Genomic DNA, 21,005 nt, shown 5'->3' on the forward strand with positions numbered 1-21,005 from the left:
ATAGGTGTGAACCACCACACCTGGTCAATCATGTCCACTTAAATCTCAATAAGTGCCCTCTCTGGTTTAGTTAGGCCCATTTAAAGATGCTGGAGAGAACATACTATTTATCTGCAAAACATCAAGACTCTTACTACAAATAGCTAATGTCAATCTCAAAATTCAGTACTTATTTTATAGTTCCTCCTTACATAAAGTCTACTTTAGTGTAGACTTGGAAAATGCACCTTGAAATACCATTTTATTTTCCATGATTCTCTCTCAATGCTTTTTGGTAGTTTTGTCTTGAGTGGTAAGGTTTTTGGCATGAGACTGCAGTGGAGATGAGAACTGATGATGAAGCAGATGGACAGTGAGTAAGGAGGTAGTACAGTCTTCCCTGAGTATCCCCAGGGGGTTAGTTCCAGGACCCCCACGGACACCAACATCCCTATCTCAAGTCCCTTATGCAAAAGATGACACAGTATTTACATGTAATCTATGTCCATCCTCTTATATCCTTTAAATAACCTCTAGATTACTTATAATGCCCAATACAATATAAACACTATGTAAATAATTGTGGTACTTCTTTTTGGTACATAAAAGCTTTGCTATAGACATAGGAATTCCCATTCAAACTGTTAGTGAATTATATCATAACTTGGTAACCAAAATATAAGAACATACCTGATAGTTGTTACCTTTCCAGAACTTTCTCATTTCCTTACGTCTCCAAGCAACAACTGAGGCAGTAATAAGTGTACAAGGTACTAAATAGAGGAGTGCAGGCTGTCCCTGCTTCATCAGCACCAGCACAACAAATGTAAGTATCATGCCAACGGCATAGGCTGTAAGAAGAACACCAACGTATTATTCATTCCTATATGTTACCAAGGATGGGGGTTTTCATCCCCTCATTGAAATACTGATTTTCAAATATTTCTTTTCTCCTTTCTTTCTTTTTTCTTTTTTTGAGATAGACTCTCATGCTGTTGCCCTTGGTAGAGGGCTGTAGTGTCATAGCTCACAGAAACCTCAAACTCTTGGGCTCAAATGATCCTCCTGTCTCAGCCTCCTGAGTAGCTGGGACTATAGGCGCCTACAATGCCCAGCTAGTTTTTCTATTTTTAGTAGAGAGGGGTCTTTCTCTTGCTCAGGCTGGTCTCAAATTCCTGAACACAAGTGATCCACCTGCACTGGCCTTCCAGAATGCTGAGATTACAGTCATGAGCCACCAAATCTGGCTGATTTTTAAATATTTCTGAGAACATTTTTGTACTATGATTTCTTATTATAATTCATTATTTCTTAGACAGTTATTTGGAGAGATATTCTACAGAGATTTTTTAAAATTTTGGAAACTTGGGCCAGTTGCAGTGGCTCAAACCTGTAATCCTAGCACTCTAGGAAGCCAAGGTGGGTGGACTGCTTGAGTCCAGCAGTTCAAGACCAGCCTAAGCAAGAGCAAGACCTCTCTCTACTAAAAACAGAAAAAACTGCCAGGCGTTGTGGCAGCCACCTATAGTCCCAGCTTCTCTGGAGGCTGAGGCAAGAGGATCATTTGAGCACAAGAGTTTGAGGTTGCTGTGAGCTATGACATAACAGCACTCTACTGAGGGTGGCAAAGTGAGACTCCGTTTCAAAAAAAAAGAAAAAGGAAACTGGTTTGTATTTCAATTATTATTATTATTATTATTATTTTTTGAGACAGAGCCTCAAGCTGTCACCCTGGGTAGAGTGCCGTGGCATCAAAGCTCACAGCAACCTCCAACTCATGGGCTCCAGCGATTCTCCTGCCTCTGCCTCCAAAGTAGCTGGGACTACAGGCGCCTTCTACAACACCCGGCTATTTTTTGGTTGGAGGCATCATTGTTGTTTTGGCAGACCCAGGCTGGATTCGAACCTGCCAGCTCAGGTGTATGTGGCTGGTGCCTTAGCCGCTTTAGCCACGGGTGCTGAGCCAGTATTTCAATTATTACTAACTTAACAAATATTGATATAGATAATTCAAGAAAGTCTCAGATGGGGTTGCTCAGTGGTTAGGGTGCCAGTCACATATACGGAGGCTGGTGAGTTTGAACCCAGCTGGGCCTGCTAAACAAGAAAGGCAACTGCAACAACAAAAAAAGCCGGGCATTATGGAGCCGGGCATTATGGCAGGTGCCTGTAGTCCCAGCTACTTGGGAGGCTGAGGCAAGAGAATCGCTTAAGTTTGAAGTTGCTGTGAGCTGTGACACCAGAGCACTTTACCAAGGTTGACATAGTGAGACTCTGTCTCAAAAGAAAAAAAAAAAAAAAAGTCTCATGTATCTGTCACTGTTAAGGATACGTTTGTTTTATGATTCCACATTTTAGATAACTAAACATGTACCCACAGACATTAAAGGTTGCTTTGAAAATTTTTTTCTAGTATTAATTACATAACTTCCTAATCTTTAGTAAGCTCCTACCAAACATTATTTGAACTTTTTTAAATTTTTTTTTTTTGAGACAGTGTCTCACTGTGTCATCCTTGGTAGAGTACTATAGCATCACAGCTCACAGCAACCTCAAATTCTTGGGCTTAAGGGATTCTCTTGCCTCAGGCAAGTAGCTGGGACTACTAGGTGCCCGGCTATTTTTTTGTTGCAGTTGTCATTGTTGTTTAGCAGGCCCAAGCTGGGTTCAAACCTCCCAGCCCCAGTGTATGTGGCTAGAGCCCTAACCACTGAGCTCTACAGGCGCCAAGCCTACCTGAATTTTTCTTAATGACCTTTTCTTTCATCATGTACAGAGGAGCTCAGAATATTGGAGCTTTTCAGACAATTTAATCTAGCTCCTCATTTTAAAGATGAGGCATAAGGACTAGGGAGTTTAGGTGAGTTGCCTACATTTACATGGCAAAATTAACGAATATTCCTGTAATCTACCTCTTCTTTTATTCTAGCACACTGATACTCTAACATAGTAATTCCCTGAGAGTATACATTTAGTGGCCTCAAACTGCTTTTCTGTTTCTTTATATATTTTTTTTTTGTCTTTTTTTTTTTTTTTTTATTGTTGGGGATTCATTGAGGGTACAATAAGCCAGGTTACACTGATTGCAATTGTTAGGTAAAGTCTCTCTTGCAATCATGTCTGTTTCTTTATATTTTTTTTCATCTTCTCCTTCACTTAGCTATTTTCTTGCTGTCAAGGTACCTGTTTCTTTTTTTTTTTTTGTAGAGACAGAGTCTCACTTTATGGCCCTCGGTAGAGTGCCATGGCCTCCCTCACACAGCTCACAGCAACTTCCAACTCCTGGGCTTAAGCGATTCTCTTGCCTCAGCCTCCCGAGTAGCTGGGACTACAGGCGCCCGCCACAACGCCCGGCTATTTGTTGGTTGCAGTTTGGCCGGGGCCAGGTTTGAACCCGTCACCTTCGGCATATGGGGCTGGCGCCCTACCAACTGAGCCACAGGCGCCGCCCCAAGGTACCTGTTTCTAACAACATCTTTGTCTACTATTAATATATACTTTTAGTTTACTGAATTTAATTCCACCATGGACTTGAAATCTTGCTAGAATAGTATCTAAATGGCTCTGGGAGAGGCCATTTATCTAAGTATAAAGAGCTTTGGTATATGGACTTTGAAATATCTATTTGATATGTTTAGATGTACCAGGGTATTTTTTTTGTCTCATTTACTGTTTTTTAACTCTGTTCTCAATAATAGAGAGAGAAAAGTGATGAATACCTTTGCTGTTTCAGGTGAGAGGCTATTATGCCATAAATTTATTTAAATAAATATATAATTACCCATACACTATTTTAAAAAAAATCTCATAATATGCCATTTATAGACTACTTATGTGCCAGGTGTTCTAATAAGTATTTATATATACAATCTTATCTTTTTTAATATCAAATTTCCTTTATTTATTTATTTTTTGGAGGCAGAGTCTCACTCTGCCATCCTGGGCTAGAGTGCCGTGGCATCAGCCTAGCTCACTGCAATCTCAACTCCTGGGTTCAAGCAATTCTCCTGCTTCAGCCTCACAAGCAGCTGGGACTATAGGCACTCACCACAATGCCTGGCTAGTTTTTCTTTCTTTCATTTTTTTATTTTTGAGACAGATTCTGACTTTGTTGCCCTTGGTAGAAGGCCGTGGTGTCACAGCTCACAGCAACCTCAAATTCTTGGGCTTAAGCGATTCTCTTGCCTCAGCCTCCCAAGTAGCTAGGACCACAGTGCCCACCACAATGCCTGACTATTTTTAGAGATGGGGAGACTTGCTCTGGCTCAGCTGGTCTCGAACCCGCGAGCTCAGGCAATCCACTGCCTTGGTCTCCCACAGTGCTAAGATTACAGGTGTGAGCCAGCATGCCCGGCCTTAATTTTTCTATTTTTAGTAGAGACAGGGTCTTGCTCTTGCTCAGGCAGGTCTCAGGTGGTCTTGAACTCTTGAGCTCAAGCTATCCTCTGGCCTTGACCTCTCAGAGGGCTAGGATTATAGGCATGACCCAGGGGGCTGGCTTGAATTTTCTTTTTAAACCTCCAGAATCTTGTGATATAAATAATAAAGTACGGGCAGCACCTGTGGCTCAGTGAGTAGGGCGCCGGCCCCATATACTGAGGGTGGCACGTATGAACTCAGCCCCGGCCAAACTGCAATACAAAAATAGCCGGGCGTTGTGGCAGGCGCCTGTAGCCCCAGCTACTTGGGAGACTGAGGCCAGAGAATCACCTGAGCCCAAGAGCTGGAGGTTGTTGTGAACTGTGATGCCAGGCACTCTACCTGGGGCGACAAAGTAAGACTCTGTCTCTAAAAAAAAAAAAAAAAAATTAGTAAAGTATGATTATCCCTTTTTGATGGAATAACTTATTAACAACAAAGAATAAGAATTCTGAACTCATTATTTTTAGACCTCTGCCTTTTCCTCCAGATAATAGAATTCAACATAAAAGAAAAAACCCCAAAGTTTACCAATCGTGGAGGAAACATAGTATACAGAAGAAGAGCCAGTCAGAACATCAAATCTTCTACAGTATGCAACCAACAGGCCTAAAGAAAAAATGAAAAGCCTACTTTATTTTCTTAAAACAACAACACAAATTGAATGATAGTATATGCTGTATTGTATTTAGTTTTTCTTTCTTTCTTTCTTTTTTTTTTGAGACAAAGTCTCACTTTGTTGTCCTGAGTAGAGTGCTGTGGCGTCATAGCTCACAGCAACCTCAAACTCTTGGGCTCAAGTGATCTTCTTGCCTCAGCCTCTCTAATAGCTGGGAACTATGGGCACCTACCACAATGCCTGGCTATTTATAGAGATGGGGTCTTGCTCTTGCTCTGGCTGGTCTCGAATTCCTGAACTCAAGCAATCCACCCACCTCTATTATATTTAATTTAATTAATTTATTTTTTGAGACAGAGCCTCAAACTGTTGCCCTGGGTAGAGTGCTATGGTATCACAGCTCACAGTAACCTCCAACTCCTGGGTTTACGCGGTTGTCTTGCCTCAGCCTCCCAAGTAGCTGGGACTACAGGCCCCTGTCACAATGCCCGGCTATTTTTTGATTGTTGCTGTCATTGTTATTTAGCAGGCCCGGGCTGGATTCAAACCCCCCAGCTGTGGTGTATGTAGCTGGCGTCTTAGCTGCTTGAGCTATAGGTGCTGAGCCTTATATTTAATTATTATTTTTTTTTTTTTGCAGTTTTTGGCCGGGGCTGGGTTTAAACCCTCCACCTCTGGCATATGGGGCCGGCGCCCTACGCCTTTGAGCCACAGGTGCCACCACCCTTAATTTTTTTTTTTTTTTATTAAATCATAGCTGTGTACATTGATATGATCATGGGGCATCATTCACTAGCTTCAAAGACTGTTTGACACACTTTCATCACACTGGTTAACATAGCCTTCCTGGGCTTCTCTCAGTTACCGTGCCAAGACACTTACATTTCACATTTACCAAGTTTCACATAAACCCAAGTAAGATGCACCACTGGTGTAATCCTACCACCCTTAATTTAAACTATTATTTTAAAATAGACATAATAGAAAGTGTATGTATGTTTGACATTATAGTCAACTTCCAAAGAGTCACAAAACATACTTTTCTTGGGGGAAAAAAGGTTAAACTGATGCTAGCTGCTTCATCTAAGACACTCTTTGAGCCATGGAAGATATTACAGTACTCTGGTTGTAACCATTTGAGCTTTACCTTATACTCCTCAATATGTGTTTTCCTATCTTTATCACTAAGCCTAGCTCTGGCAACAGCCAGAAATAATTAATATAGATTAGGAAACTTTTAACAGACATAGGACAATTTTAAACCATCAGTATGTTTTTCACTAAAATTGTTACAACTGTTTACCTGGTACAATAATGTCTCCAAAACCCAATATTGAAACAGGCATGAGGCACACACTCATTACTGAGAAACAGATCAGCTTTGGCACTCTGATGACAACTGGCAACTGTTAAAAAAAAATAAAAAAAGCTACCAATAAATCTCTTAGCAATTTTTACTCATATCTTTTAGAAAGAGAATGATTGATATTAGAATAATAGTTTTAACACTTTAAAACTGACATTTTAAAGGGACTTGAAATTAGAGAACACAAACTAGGCGTTTATACATATACATACTCTGAAGGTATAGAAAGCTTGAAAGACACAGATACACAGTTTTGGAAAAATGAAACGCAACACACATGTAGGATTAACAGTATTAGCCTACTATCTCCACATTTAAATTTTCTTTCTTCCCTCTCTTTGCCAATAGGACTCAGGCCTTGAAAAAGATTTTTTTTTTTTTCCAATCTGAATTTTTGCCCAAAGAAGAGTCTTGACTCAGAGGATATGATTTAAAGTCCAATGAACATATCTGAAATACAATCCTTACTTTCTCATGGGGAGCTGAGGGCTGAGCAGTGGCTTCCACCAAGTTTCCACCATTCTAGGATGAAACCCAAGTCAATAGGTATTTAATAATTTAGAATAACTAAGAAAAGGGCTATATTTAGTGAGAAATAAGTTTTACAATACCTTAACATGCACTACATGACCAATTACACAAGAAGACAAAATGATTCACTGGATACACATATATACACTGGGCACCTATTCCTATGCAATTGCCATCCCTACCTTTTCGTTATTTCCAAAAGGTCCAGCTGCAAGTTCAACCATGATACTCTCACCATTCTAAAATTGAGGAAGAAAATAAAATAAGTTGTTCTATAATTTAAGGAGAACAATTTGCTACTATTCAAGAATGATTTAAGTAATCCCCGTGCCACATGGCCTACTCTAAACTGAATGCAGATGGGCTTTAGCTGCCTTTTTTCCTAAAATAGTCCCTGTATATGCAAAAGTTGAAGTAATTTAAAACAAAAACTCACCTAGCACACGGTTGTACTTTATCAGAGCTCAACAATTATCAGAAACTGACAAATGAACCATACAGAGATTATTCATGTGAACCCTGAACTCTGATATATACTGACATATTCATATCTAACATTTGTAATGGATTATAAATTTTAATGAGTTGAATTATGTCACATACGAGGTCTGACAATTAAGTTGGTGAACTTGCCACTGTGCGCTTATGTTGGCAGTACTGTGCAAATAACTTGATAAGGTTTCATAACCTTGGGATATCAGTGTCTTGCAGCTGTGTTCATGTTGATGTGTGCCAGTGCCTTGCTGAGTGGTGTTCAGTATTGTTGTTGTGTTTTCGTGCACAGTCGTGAGAATGGTGGAGCTTGAATTAGAGCAACAAACAATCATTAAATTTCTCGTTAGACTTGGCAAGAGTGGAAGTGAAATCGGGGATGTGTTAGTCCATGCTTATGGGGATAATGCCATGAAGAAAACGGCAGTGTACAAACGGATTAAATATTTCTAAGAGAAGAGAAAGCATCACTGACGAAGAGAGATCTGGACAGCCATTAACAAATAGAACTAGTGAAAACATTGCAAAAATTCATTGAATTGTGTGTCAAAATCATCAGCTGATCATGAAAAGCATGGCGGACCAAGTAAACATTAATAGAGAAACAGGAAAACCTTAACTGAAAATCTCGGCATGAGAAAGATGAAGGTCTTACAGCAAGACAAGGCCCTAGCTCAAACGGCATGTCTCTGAGGGAGTTTAGACAGTAAACAAATAACTGTGTTGGAAAACCATCCCTACTCTTCTGATCTGGCTCCCTATGACTTTTTTCTTTACCCAAACATAATGGAAATATGAAAGGAAGACATTTTGGTGATTTTCAGGACATCAAGGATAATATGACAACAGCTCTGATGGCCATTCCAGAAGAGTTCCAAAATTGCTCTGAAGGCTGGACTAGGCACTGGTATAGATGCATAGCTTCTTCTTCTTTTTTTTTTTTTTTTTTTTTTTTGTAGAGACAGAGTCTCACTTTATGGCCCTCGGTAGAGTGCCGTGGCCTCACACAGCTCACAGCAACCTCCAACTCCTGGGCTCAAGCTATTCTCTTGCCTCAGCCTCCGAGCAGCTGGGACTACAGGCGCCCGCCACAACGCCCAGCTAGGTGCATAGCTTCTTACAGGGAATAAATACTTCAAAAGTGACTGCAGTGATATTCAGCAATGAGGTACGTGACACTTTTCCTAGGAAAAGTTGTTGAACTTAATTATTAGACATCTGTACTATGGTTCTGAAATGACTATGGTCATTTTCAGCAATTTCAATGAAGACAGACAAACTAAAATCCTTTATACTTAGCTTCACAACAAATACTAGTAACATAATTTCAATAAATATATATCTGACCTTCTGGTTACTTACGATAGTAACAAAACAATGAAACCAAACTGGAGAAAAACCAACCCTATAGAACCCGAGAAGCTTCTCTAACCTGATTCCTCTCTGATTTCAGCCCTGCCAGCTTTTAATGTTCCAATCAAAACATTAACCTTAGCTAAATTTCCCTTCCTTGTCTTTTTATGTGGGCTATGTGAGTTTACAAAAAAGGTTTTTTCCTGATTCAAGTCTGTTGTGGAGAAGAAAAATGTTTAGTGTTAGCAAGTTAAGACTGCATGAAATATCCATTTTATGTTTCACCCTGTGATAAACATATAAGCAAAACAGGTAGGAAGAAGATAACAAATGTTGAATGTTAGGAACATTTGATAGACTAACTAAAATATTTTCCATGTGGGTGGAGCTCATAGGAGAAAAATCACTTGAGTATTTTTGAAAGGACCTCACTGATACCCAAGCTGAGTAGAAAGAAGGATAAAATCTCTAGCTACAGAACTCTTCTCATGTTAAGCTTTGAGTTTCACAGGGGTTAAGTCACTGGAGTTTAGGAAAATAAACTAATAAAAAACACTGTTCCTTAAAGTAAATTCCCAGGTTGTGATCAAATTTCCAGACAGAGTTTATTTTGGTTGTTTTTCAATTGTTTTAAAACACTCAACTAGAGGTCATTACTGACAACCTCTCATACATTCAAAGATACCTGAATAACTACTATTTGCAAGATACACTACTGCATATAATGGTAAATGGAAGAAATGGGTAAGACAGGCTCTTATTGCTATAGGAGTAATACATTACAAGCCCTGCCAACTCTCTAGAAGGCTTCTAATACCTGGGTTGAGAACATGTTTAGGATTCCAATGTTTAATCCTTCATTCATAGTGAAAACCATGAAAATCAGCAATTAAATATCTGATTTTTAAGTCACCTACTAAGTCTATATACTCAATAAAAACAAATCAGACTGAGAAGAAGGTATTAAAGTAACTCTACCAGGCCTGGTGCCTGTAGCTCAGTGGCTAGGGCGCCAGCCACATATATCGGAGCTGGCAGGTTCGAATCCAGCCTGGGCCTGCCAAACAACAATGACAACTACAACCAAAAATTAGCCAGGCTTTGTGGTGGGCTCCTATAGTCCTAGCTACTTGGGATGCTGAGGCAAGAGAATTGCTTAAGCTCAAGAGTTTGAGGTTGCTGTGAGCTGTGATGCCACAGCACTCTACCAAGGGTGACATAGTGAGGCTCTGTCTCAAAAAGATAAAAAAAAAGTAACTCTACAACCATGAATTCCAAAGAGAACCTCAGCTTTTTCCACTGTATTGCTATAAACCACATTCCTAGTTAGCAGGAACTAAGAAAAAAGAAGATGAAAAAATTCCTCTCAAGAATGGAAGAGAAAGTATCCAATGTACTCAGTCCTACTATGAAACCAAGTTATACTTTCATATGAAAGCTGTAACCCAATTATAGCCCAAGAATATGGGGAGAGGGGAGGGGGGAGGAAAGGTGGAGGGAGGGTGATTGGTGGGACTACACCTACGGTGCATCTTATAAGGGTACATGCGAAATTTACTAAATGTAGAATACAAATGTCTTAACACAATAACTAAAAAAAAAAGCTGTGAAGGCTATGTTAACCTTTTTGATGAAAATATTTCAAATCGTATATAAAACCAGCACATTGTACCCCACAATTGCATTAATGTACGCAGCTATGATTTAATAAAAAAAAAAAAAAATTCCTAAGCATACAAGAAAGAAAGGAAACTAAAAGACACTTTTATTGTGTGTTATTATCCTTTACCTTTGAAATTCTAAAACGTTTCACATGCAGGGAACAGAGATCATTTTCTGGCAAGTATGTTTGATATTCATAGTGATAAAAGTTTTAGAATAGAAAAATTATTTTTATTTTATTTTATTTTTTTGAGACAGAGTCTTACTTTGTCACCCTCGGTAGAGTGCTGTGGCATCACAGCTCACAGCAACCTCCAACTCCTAGGTTTAGGCGATTCTCTTGCCTCAGCCTTCCAAGTAGCTAGGATTACAGGTGCCCGCCACAACGCCCAGCTATTTTTTGTTGCAGTTTGGCCGGAGCTGGGTTCGAACCCACCACCCTCCATATATTGGGCAAGTGCCCTACTCACTGACCCACAGGCACTGCCCTGAAAAATTATTTTTAAAAAGAGTTGAGTTACAGTTTATAGTGCATCTATTGTGTCATATACATTATTTGCTGATTTATGGATAAGGCTTTGTAGAGAGAATACTCAATATTCACTGATGGGGTACCTTACAAAAACATATTTTTGAACTGAGTAAATGGATACAAGCTAGAACAGCCTTGGGAAGAAATACAAAATTCTTCAATAAATTAATGATTTTAGTTATAACCTTTAATACTAAATCTATTTCTTTTATTTGCAGTTTTTGGCCGGGGCTGGGTTTGAACCCTCCACCTTTGGCATATGGGGCCAGCCACAGGCGCCACCCACTAAATCTATTTCTTATTAGAATACTATTGTTCGATGAAGTCAATGAGTCAAATGGCTCATCATTAATGCATGGAAAGGTGCTAGTAAAACCCAGGGTAGCTGTTAACTGAGGCAGCTCACTGTATCTGCTACCTATTTGCAATTTTAGCTCCCCACAATAGGGCATATGTTTTAGCTCCCCACAGTAGTGCATTATAGCAAATATAAGAAGTGCAGATTTTTACAATGATTTCCTAGGTGGTAGAGTACAAAGAAACTATAAAAGAATGAATGGGAAGAAAAGTAGTGAATACCAAATACTAAATGTGAGTGTGACAAAGGATAAAGGGATGATATAAAATAACAAATCAAGAATCAAAGTAGAGGAAAGAGGGAGAATTAAGCAATAGTTAATACATTCATGAGACAGGAAAAGGGTCAAGCAGAAAAATTGGGCAAATAATGGAACTACCATGCTCACCCAATACCCCTCCTCATTTTATTGTGGAGCAGAGCAGGATATATATGACCAATAGCTGCCAGATGCTATGACTCTAACCTCAGGGAAAAAGCCAGTCTGAGAGAATAAACAAATGGACAGAAGGAAAAAGGGAAGCATGTGGGTCTAGTTTCTCCTGAGGTTAACCCCAGCCAAGACTCTACATGCTGCCTGATACAAGGGACCTTTTTTGGTATAGAAGGCTTAGGTTGGGTTCTGTCAATTGCAACCAAAAGAATTTTACTGTTGGGGTTGGGAGGATGAAAAGCTAGTAATACTTTCTCACACAATGGATTAAGTAACTGAAGCAGGAAGGGTTCAGTAAATAGCCCAGGGTTGTAAAGTGAAGGAGCTATACTCCAGGCCTTCAGACATCCAGTGTCCTCTTCTTTCTTAGTCTCAAACTGGGGTTTCAGAAATGAAAGTAGAAATGATACTTCTTTTTTCTGTCTACAGCAAACATTTACTATCTCATAATAATAAGAAAAATCATTTTAAAAAAGGGAATAAAAATTACATTTTCATATTTATATTAGTCAGGAGATTTTTTTATCTAATTAAATTAAAGGCTTAGAAATACGCTCTATTCAAAAGCCAATTTCAATACCCTTGAAATTAATATTAATAATCTAGTAACAGGTTTAAGGTTTTCATCTTTTAGCATGTTTCTTCACAGATTTCAAAAATATGGTCATACCTTTGTGATGAATGGTGTTATGAAAACAAAAAATACATCATAGAGGAGGAGAAGGCCTAGAAGTATCACACATGACTGTTGAAGAAAGAAACAAATGTAAAGGTCAATTATCATCCCATATATAAATTAAGAGATTAAATTATTTTATGAATATAAAAAAATATGAATACATTTGAATGCTATTTTTTTTTTTTTTTTGTAGAGACAGAGTCTCACTTTATGGCCCTCGGTAGAGTGCCGTGGCCTCACACAGCTCTCAGCAACCTCCAGCTCCTGGGCTTAAGCGATTCTCTTGCCTCAGCCTCCCAAGTAGCTGGGACTACAGGCGCCCGCCACAACACCCGGCTATTTTTTTGTTGCAGTTTAGCCGGGGCTGGGTTTGAACCCGCCACCCTCGGCATATGGGGCTGGCGCCCTACTCACTGAGCCACAGGCGCCACCCTTGAATGCTATTTTTATAAAGGTATTTTATAGTTATTGATATGTATTGTTTTATTTTACAGAACACTTTAAAACCCTTATCTTTGCTGGGCATGTGGCTCATGCCTATAATCAAGGTGCTTTGGGAGTCTGAGGCAGGAGGCCAGGAATTTGAGGCCAGTTTGGACAATATACAGAGATCACATTTCTACAAAAAATAGAAAAATTAGCCAGGCATGGTATCACGTGTTTGTACTCCCAGCACTCTCAACTACTCATGAGGCTGAGGCAGGAGGATGGTTTGAGCCCAGGAATTTGAGGTTGTAGTAAACTATGATCAGGTCATTGTACTCCAGCCTGGGCAACAGAAAGAGATCCTGTCTCTAAAAAACAACCAAACTAACTTTTCACCTCATTTTTTAAAATATGACTGAATCAAAGAAATGTTCATCTCTCATTATTTAGTCTTATAAAGATTTTATGCTTTGTTATATAATATTAAGGATTAAAAATATTTTAGCTAGCAAACCAATGGTTGTTTTGGCTTGAGGGGTTATGACTGATGGCAAAGGCCAAGATAACTTTTGAAGAGATGAGAAATGTTCTATTATTTCATTGGGATGATGGTTACAAAGTTATACATTTGCAAAATTTTAACAAACAGTACACTAAAAATAGTGCTTTTAATTATAGGTAAATTAATAAAGTTATTAACCTTAATAAAGTTATTTTTTAAGAAGGATAGTATACTTTACCTTGAAGTTTGGTAGCCTCAGTGTTTTAATTAAATTCAGACAGAAAGCAATCCCCAAGATATCCTGTAAAATCCAAGCCCACCTAAAATCAAGACATTACTTATTGAATTATCTAGTTATTTTAGATGAAACTTTTCAAAATAAATAGAGCACTAAGTAATACCATTCAATTACCATTATTTGACTATACAGCTTTAACATAAAAGGAACTAGAACTATGCAACTTACTGTATAAGAAATTAACATGCATAACTATCAATTGATTATCATACCTGAAGCTGCCTGAAGTTGCATGAACTTTGTTTCTCAAATTTTACGCCATTAAATCCTTTTGGTTTTCAATACTTTTATTAATAAAGCATTAAATAAACCTAAGTATATATATATTTTTCTGGTTATCCTGGCAAATGAACAAATACCTGTATATTTTCTTATATCTCCCTCTTTCTTTTTTTTTTTTTTTTTTTTTTTTTTTTTTTTTTGTAGAGACAGAGTCTCACTTTATGGCCCTTGGTAGAGTGCCGTGGCCTCACACAGCTCACAGCAACCTCCAACTCCCGGGCTTAAGCGATTCTCTTGCCTCAGCCTCCCGAGTGGCTGGGACTACAGGCGCCCACCACAACGCCCGGCTATTTTTTTGGTTGCAGTTTGGCCGGGGCCGGGCTTGAACCCGCCACCCTCGGTATATGGGGCCGGCGCCTTACCGACTGAGCCACAGGCGCCGCCCATCTCCCTCTTTTCATTTAAGTGAAAGGTAGCACTCTACATATATTTTTGCACTTTACTTTTTTCACTTAAAAATATATTCTGGAAATCACTGCATATTAATTCACAGAGATTGTCTTCATTTTTTAGAGCTGTATTGCACTCCATTGTGTGGCTATCCACACATATACAATTAGGTTATCTTTTAAAAGTCTATTTTAGTCTAGATGTCTAAATCACAATTCATATTTCCTTCTCTATATGAGCATAAATCCATTAACATAAGATCTGCTTATTTAAAAAGTAGCTTGTTTCACGCCTGGTGTTCTAGGATAAAAGCAAAAAAATACCAGAATGATCATAATGAATAAGTATCATGAGAAGATATAAAAAAATCTACCCTTAAATCTAAAAGCAAATACATTGAATAGTCATACCTATCTTCATTTCGAAATACGGCCCAAACAACAGCTATTGCTATGCACAGTCCAGAGAGAAAAATAAGTCTCACTTCAATGCTTTTTCCATGACATGTAATCCTAAAAAAGAGATTGAAATACTTTGGTGTACATTATGAATGAAAAACAATGATCACTTTTTTTTTTTTTTAAGAGACAGAGTCTCACTTTATCACCCTCAGTAGAGTGCTGTAGTGTTGCAGCTCACAGCAACCTCCAACTCCTGAGCTTAGGCGATATTCTTGCCTCAGCCTCCTGAGTAGCTGGGACTACAGGCACCCGCCACAACACCCGGCTATTTTTTTGTTGTTGTTGTTGTTGCAGTTTGGCCAAGGCTGGATTCGAACCTGCCACCCTCGGTAGGGTGGGTAGTGGCCTTACCCACTGAGCCACAGGTGCCGCCTCACTTTTTTTTTTTTTTTTTGAGACAGAGTTGCCCCTGGTAGAGTGCCCTCGCATCACAGCTCACAGCAACCTCAAACTCTTGGGCTCAAGCGTTTCTCTTGCCTCAGCCTCCCAAGTAGCTGGAACTATAAGCACCTGGCACAATGCCCGGCTATTTTTAGAGACAAGGTGTCACACTGGCTCAGGCTGGTCTTGAACCTGTGAGCTCAGGCAATCCACCCACCTCGGCCTCCCCAGTTGCTAGCATTACAGGTGTAACCCACTGCGACTGGCCCCAAACGTACCACATTTGTGCTTCTAATATAGTAGTATAGTCACATGTGGCTGTTGAGCACTTGAAAGGAGACTAATGGGAATGAGAAACTGAGTTTTTTTTTGTAGAGACAGAGTCTTGCTTTATGGCCCTCGGTAGAGTGCCGTGGCCTAACACAGCTCACAGCAACCTCCAACTCCTGGGCTTAAGTGATTCTCTTGCCTCAGCCTCCCGAGTAGCTGGGACTACAGGCGCCCGCCACAACGCCCGGCTAGAGAAACTGAGTTTTTAATTTTAACTTTAGTTAATTTAAATTTAAACAACCATAAGGCCAATGTATATCAAACCGCACAGATTTAAAATAACATTGCTAGAGTGACTTTATCTAACAAATGCAATCAGTGAAACTTAATTCTTTGTACCCTTAGTGAATCCCAAACAATAAAAAATATACATGATATTACTTCTACTTTTCCTTGTATTTTTGTTTAAATTATATCAACATTATATAAGCCCTCATAAGAGATACATACGTGCATTGTCCCCATGGTATCTTATGAATTAATGCAGCAAGACAGTTGTACAGACTCATTGCTGATGCTATGCAGAAAATTCCTATCATAACATAAACTAGAAAAAAACAAGACACTAAATTAAATGAGAACAGAAGGAAATGTGATAAGGAAATATTTAGACAAGCAAAATTAATTCTTTAGCTTTCTTTTTTGGATTATGATAGCTTGAATGCAGTGATTATAGTATTACCTGAATCAGTTACTAAACTGCAAATATTTAGATCTTGAGTGTTAAAGAGGGGCTGCTTTTGTGTTGTTTTAGTTTCATTATACATTGGTAGGATTGTCTAAGGGGCTGAAGCTGGCTCTATATTTTCTATCATTCAATGATTCCAAGCCGACATGTTTGTTAAAAATTTCTATGAAGTGAGTTACAGACATTTATGAATATTTAATTTAAATGTAAGGAAGGGAAGAATAAAAAACACTAACAAATACTTTTAAAAATGTACCTTGGGGATGAGAACTAACAATTAACTTAGACATTGACCACACTAACAATATTTTCCTATGGATAATTAATCTATAACAACTTGACCAGATAAAACCAAATTTGGCTGGGCATAGTGGCTCACACTTGTAATCCTAGCACTTTGGGAGCCCAAGGTGGGAGGATCACTTGAGTTCACTCTATCTTTACAAAAAATAGAAAATTAGCTGAGTGTGATAGTGTGCACCTACAGTCCCAGTTACTGGGGAGGCTGAGGCAGGAGGACAGCTTGTGCCCAGGAGTTTGAGGCTGCAGTGAGCCAAAATGACACCACTGCACTCCAGCCTGGGTAATAGAGTAAGACTCTGTCTCAAAAAAAAATTAACCAGGCTCGGTTCCCATAGCACAGTGGTTATGGCACCAGCCACATACACCGAGGGTAGCAGGTTTCATCCTGGCCCGGGTCAGCTAAACCACAACGACAACTGCAACAAAAAAATAGCTGGACATTGTAGTAGGCACCGGTAGTCCCAGCTACTTGGGAGGCTGAGGCAAGAGAATCACTTAAGCTCATGAGGTTTACGTTGCTGTGAGCTGTGACACCATGGCATTCTACCAAGGGCGACATTGTGAGACTCTGTATCAAAAAACAATTAAACAAACAAATACTTTGACCTCATTGTTATTAAAAGGGAGGAGGAGATCCTTGTACTTTACATACAAGGTCTGATAATTGAGTTTGCTAAACTCATCCTAGAAAAAGTGCTACATACCTCATTGCTGAGTGTCACTACAGTCACCTTTGAAATACTCCCCTTGGGAAGCTATGCACAAACGCCAGTGCCTAGTTCACCCTTCAAAGCAATTGTGGAGCTCTTTTTCTGGAATAACCATCAGAGCTGTTACCATATAGTATGCTAAAACATGCAACAACAATAAATAATGCCACTCAAAAAGACATCACCACGTCAAAATGAACACAGCTGTGAGACATTGATATACTAAGGACATGAAAACTTACTGAGTTTTTTGTACAATGCTGCCAATGTAACTGCACAGTGATGAGTTCTCAAACTTAATTGTCAGACATCCGTACAATGACAACTCTGATGGTCACTGTAGAAAAAGTGTTCCAAAATTGCTTTGAAGGGTGGATTAGGTGCTGGTATCAGTACATAACTTCCTTAGGGGAGTACTTGGGATGTTCAGCAATGAGGTATGTAATAATTTTTCTAGGATGAATTTGTGAACTTAATTGACAGACCCCATAAAAACATTCTTTTTCTGAACTTTCTTGAAATTTCACCATAGAAATACAAATTATACAGGTATTTTTCAAATTCTAGTTAGCTTCAGAAAACTACAGCTCTGTTCTACAGGTGGGAAAGAGAGAGTAATCTAGACACAGTAAATTAGGAATAGCCACTGTTGGTGATGTTGGACAAATGACTTTTTTTAGTCCCTTGATTCTCACGTCTAAAATGCAAAATGTAATCATACTTATCTCAGAGTTAGGAGGATAAGTTAATATAGGTGAAGAGCTTAAAATAACAGCTGGAACACAGTAAGCTTTGTGTGTGTTACTTGTTTTTATTTTTGGTTATATGCAGTAGTAATGTGAGTTGTACGATTAAGGCAAAGTCCAACCTGAGTATTAAAACACTGGAGGAAATCATGCTTCTTGAAGCCCTAATAGGGTTTTAGGTGGCTCATTCAATGTCACCCTACATCTACGAAAATGAGGGGGCATACGGAAGCATTTGGTTAATGTAACTCATCTTTAAATACCTTCTTGAGCATGTCTTAAGCATGACACAAGGAAAACCTTAGCAACTTAATTCCATCCTGTTACTTGATATATAAGAAACAGCAGCACTTTTAGCTGCCAGGAACCATCCTAAGATAAGTTACATATTGTAATATATGTATCACACAGAGCATTGCCATTACAACCTGCCCTGGGACAACTATGAAGTTGAATAATCTTCCTCCTACATAAAAAACTGCATTTATAAAGAGAGTTGACTTTTTTCCTTTTTTTTTTTTTAAGACGGAGTCTTACTGTGTCACTCTGGGGAGAGTACCATGATGTCACAGCTCACAACAATCTCAAACTCTTGGGCTCAAGCGATCCTTTTACCTCAGCCTCCTGAGTAGCTGGGACTAAGGCACCTGCCACAATGCCTGGCTATTTATTCTATTTTTAGGAGAGATTGGGTCTCACTCTTGCTCAGGCTGGTCTTGAACTCCTGGCCTCAAGCAATCCACCTGTCTCAGCCTCCCAAAATGCTAAGATTACAGGCGTGAACCACCATGCCCAGCTAGAGTTGATTTTTTAAATAGTGATAAGTATAAGAAAATTTCTCACCAAAAATTAAAACATGTTTAAGTTTTAGAGTAGGACAGAGAACTCTCTTTTTTCTATCAAAGACACTGTCAGCTAAGGGTCAGACACAAATTAAGCAATTGAAGGCTGAGTATTAAATTAGTAAAATTAGCTAAAATTCCAACATGATACAAACAAATATCCCGGTACAGTAGACTGAAATTGTGTAATAAACATAGAATGATTTTTATAAAGGGAATTTGCTAGTTCTTTTTTTTTTTTGTAGAGACAGAGTCTCACTGTACCGCCCTCAGGTAGAGTGCTGTGGCATCACACAGCTCACAGCAACCTCTAACTCTGGGGCTTACGCGATTCTCTTGCCTCAGCCTCCCAAGCAGCTGGGACTACAGGCGCCCGCCACAACGCCTGGCTATTTTTTTTTTTGTTGTTGTTGTTGCAGTTTGGCCGGGGCTGGGTTTGACCCGCCACCTTCGGCATATGGGGTGGGCGCCCTACTCACTGAGCCACAGGCGCTGCCCATGGAATTTGCTAGTTTTTATCAAGTATATTCTACTTTTTCCCAGTCTCCTTCCTCTTAGTGCTGTGTATTGGCCAGGGATGGCAAATTACTGTCCTGTCAGACCATTAAGAAGACTGTCCAGGGAAAGGGCAAGCCATTACAGTTCCTATGCTTTCTTTCTTAATGGAAAAAAAAGTGCCAGTTACTCTCTAGACCAGGCGTCTTCAAACTGCGGCCCGCAGGCCACATGAAGTGGTGTGAATTGTATTTGTTCCCGTTTTGTTTTTTACTTCAAAATAAGATATGTGCAGCGTGCATAGGAATTTGTTCATAGTTTTTTTTTTTAAACTATAGTCCAACCCTCCAATGGTCTGAGGGATAGTGAATTGGCCTCCTGTTTAAAAAGTTTGAGGACACCTGCTCTAGATCATGGGAAGGTATCTGTGTGTCTTCAAATATAGTATAGTCCTAGTTGCTTGAACAGTAAAACAAAAATTCAGGCAATACAACATGTTGATTTGCAAATTAACAAAAGGATAAACTACATTTTGGGGGTAAACAAAGGCAATAAATCAGTAATTTGAATAATATTCTATTTCATTTAACTAAATATGGCTACCAAGAACTCCTTCGTTCACTGCTTAGATACTGAGCTATCGTTTACCTTCAGAGAGGGAAACTTAGGGACCATAGTAAGTCTTTCAAGACATCTATGTTCTTAAATGTTCTTATCTCAAAACACAGTATATATATATATTTTTTTGTGGTTTTTGGCCGGGGCTGGGTTTGAACCCGCCACCTCCGGCATATGGGACCGGCGCCCTACTCCTTGAGCCACAGGCGCCGCCCAAAACACAGTATATTTTTAACATGTACATTTTTTTAATCTACTAGTAATAGAGACATAACATTTCTGACAATTAAAAAAAGTTAATGATAACTAAGTTATTCACTTGAGTTTTCCAGGTAGAATACTTTTTTTTTTTTTTGTAGAGACAGAGTCTCACTGTACCGCCCTCGGGTAGAGTGCCGTGGCGTCACACGGCTCACAGCAACCTCCAACTCCTGGGCTTACGCGATTCTCCTGCCTCAGCCTCCCAAGCAGCTGGGACTACAGGCGCCCGCCACAACGCCCGGCTATTTTTTTGTTGCAGTTTGGCCGGGGCTGGGTTTGAACCCGCCACCCTCGGCATATGGGGCCGGCGCCCTACTCACTGAGCTACAGGCGCCGCCCCCAGGTAGAATACTTTTAAAGAGAAAGATAGATCTGATAAAGTACATGAAAAGAATTTATGCTAAAAGTAGTAAACATAAAATACGAGTTCTTACCCAACCATTTGTAGAAGAAGTAAAGTAACACTATCATAATACAGCAGATGACCACAAATATTACAACTGTAAGGGGACCAAAAGTTAAATATTCTTCCTTCTTTTTCTTCATTTCTCTATTGTTGGTGTTTGCTGCTGCCTGCAAGTTTTCCCTGGATAAACACACATAGGAACTTCAGCAAATTGCAGCCAAGTAGTTACCTTAAAAATCTATCTCTAACAACAATTTAAAATTTTTCATTTAAAAAGTACTGCACTTTAGGGCGGCGCCTGTGGCTCAGTGGGTAGGGTGACGGCCCCATATACTGAGGGTGGCAGGTTCAAACCCGGCCCCGGCCAAACTGCAACCAAAAAATAGCCGGGCGTTGTGGCGGGCGCCTGTAGTCCCAGCTACTCGGGAGGCTGAGGCAAGAGA

The 21,005-nt window shown here is 39.4% G+C and overlaps 1 protein-coding gene across 1 annotated transcript in view; it reads right to left on the reverse strand.

The window, feature by feature from the left end:
* SPPL2A (signal peptide peptidase like 2A) overlaps positions 1-21,005 on the reverse strand; it is a 55,539-nt gene that overhangs the window by 13,227 nt on the left and 21,307 nt on the right. Inside the window, exons 6-14 of the mRNA XM_053594069.1 lie at positions 20,591-20,742; positions 15,944-16,040; positions 14,732-14,833; positions 13,590-13,671; positions 12,415-12,489; positions 7,097-7,153; positions 6,321-6,423; positions 4,930-5,007; positions 670-830 (exon numbers count right to left, since the gene is read on the reverse strand). Of these exons, the coding sequence (XP_053450044.1) occupies positions 670-830; positions 4,930-5,007; positions 6,321-6,423; positions 7,097-7,153; positions 12,415-12,489; positions 13,590-13,671; positions 14,732-14,833; positions 15,944-16,040; positions 20,591-20,742 (907 nt within the window). The remainder of the gene's footprint in view (positions 1-669; positions 831-4,929; positions 5,008-6,320; positions 6,424-7,096; positions 7,154-12,414; positions 12,490-13,589; positions 13,672-14,731; positions 14,834-15,943; positions 16,041-20,590; positions 20,743-21,005) is intronic.

The sequence above is a fragment of the Nycticebus coucang genome, chromosome 6, assembly GCF_027406575.1.
Source record: "Nycticebus coucang isolate mNycCou1 chromosome 6, mNycCou1.pri, whole genome shotgun sequence".
Taxonomy (NCBI): domain Eukaryota; kingdom Metazoa; phylum Chordata; class Mammalia; order Primates; family Lorisidae; genus Nycticebus; species Nycticebus coucang.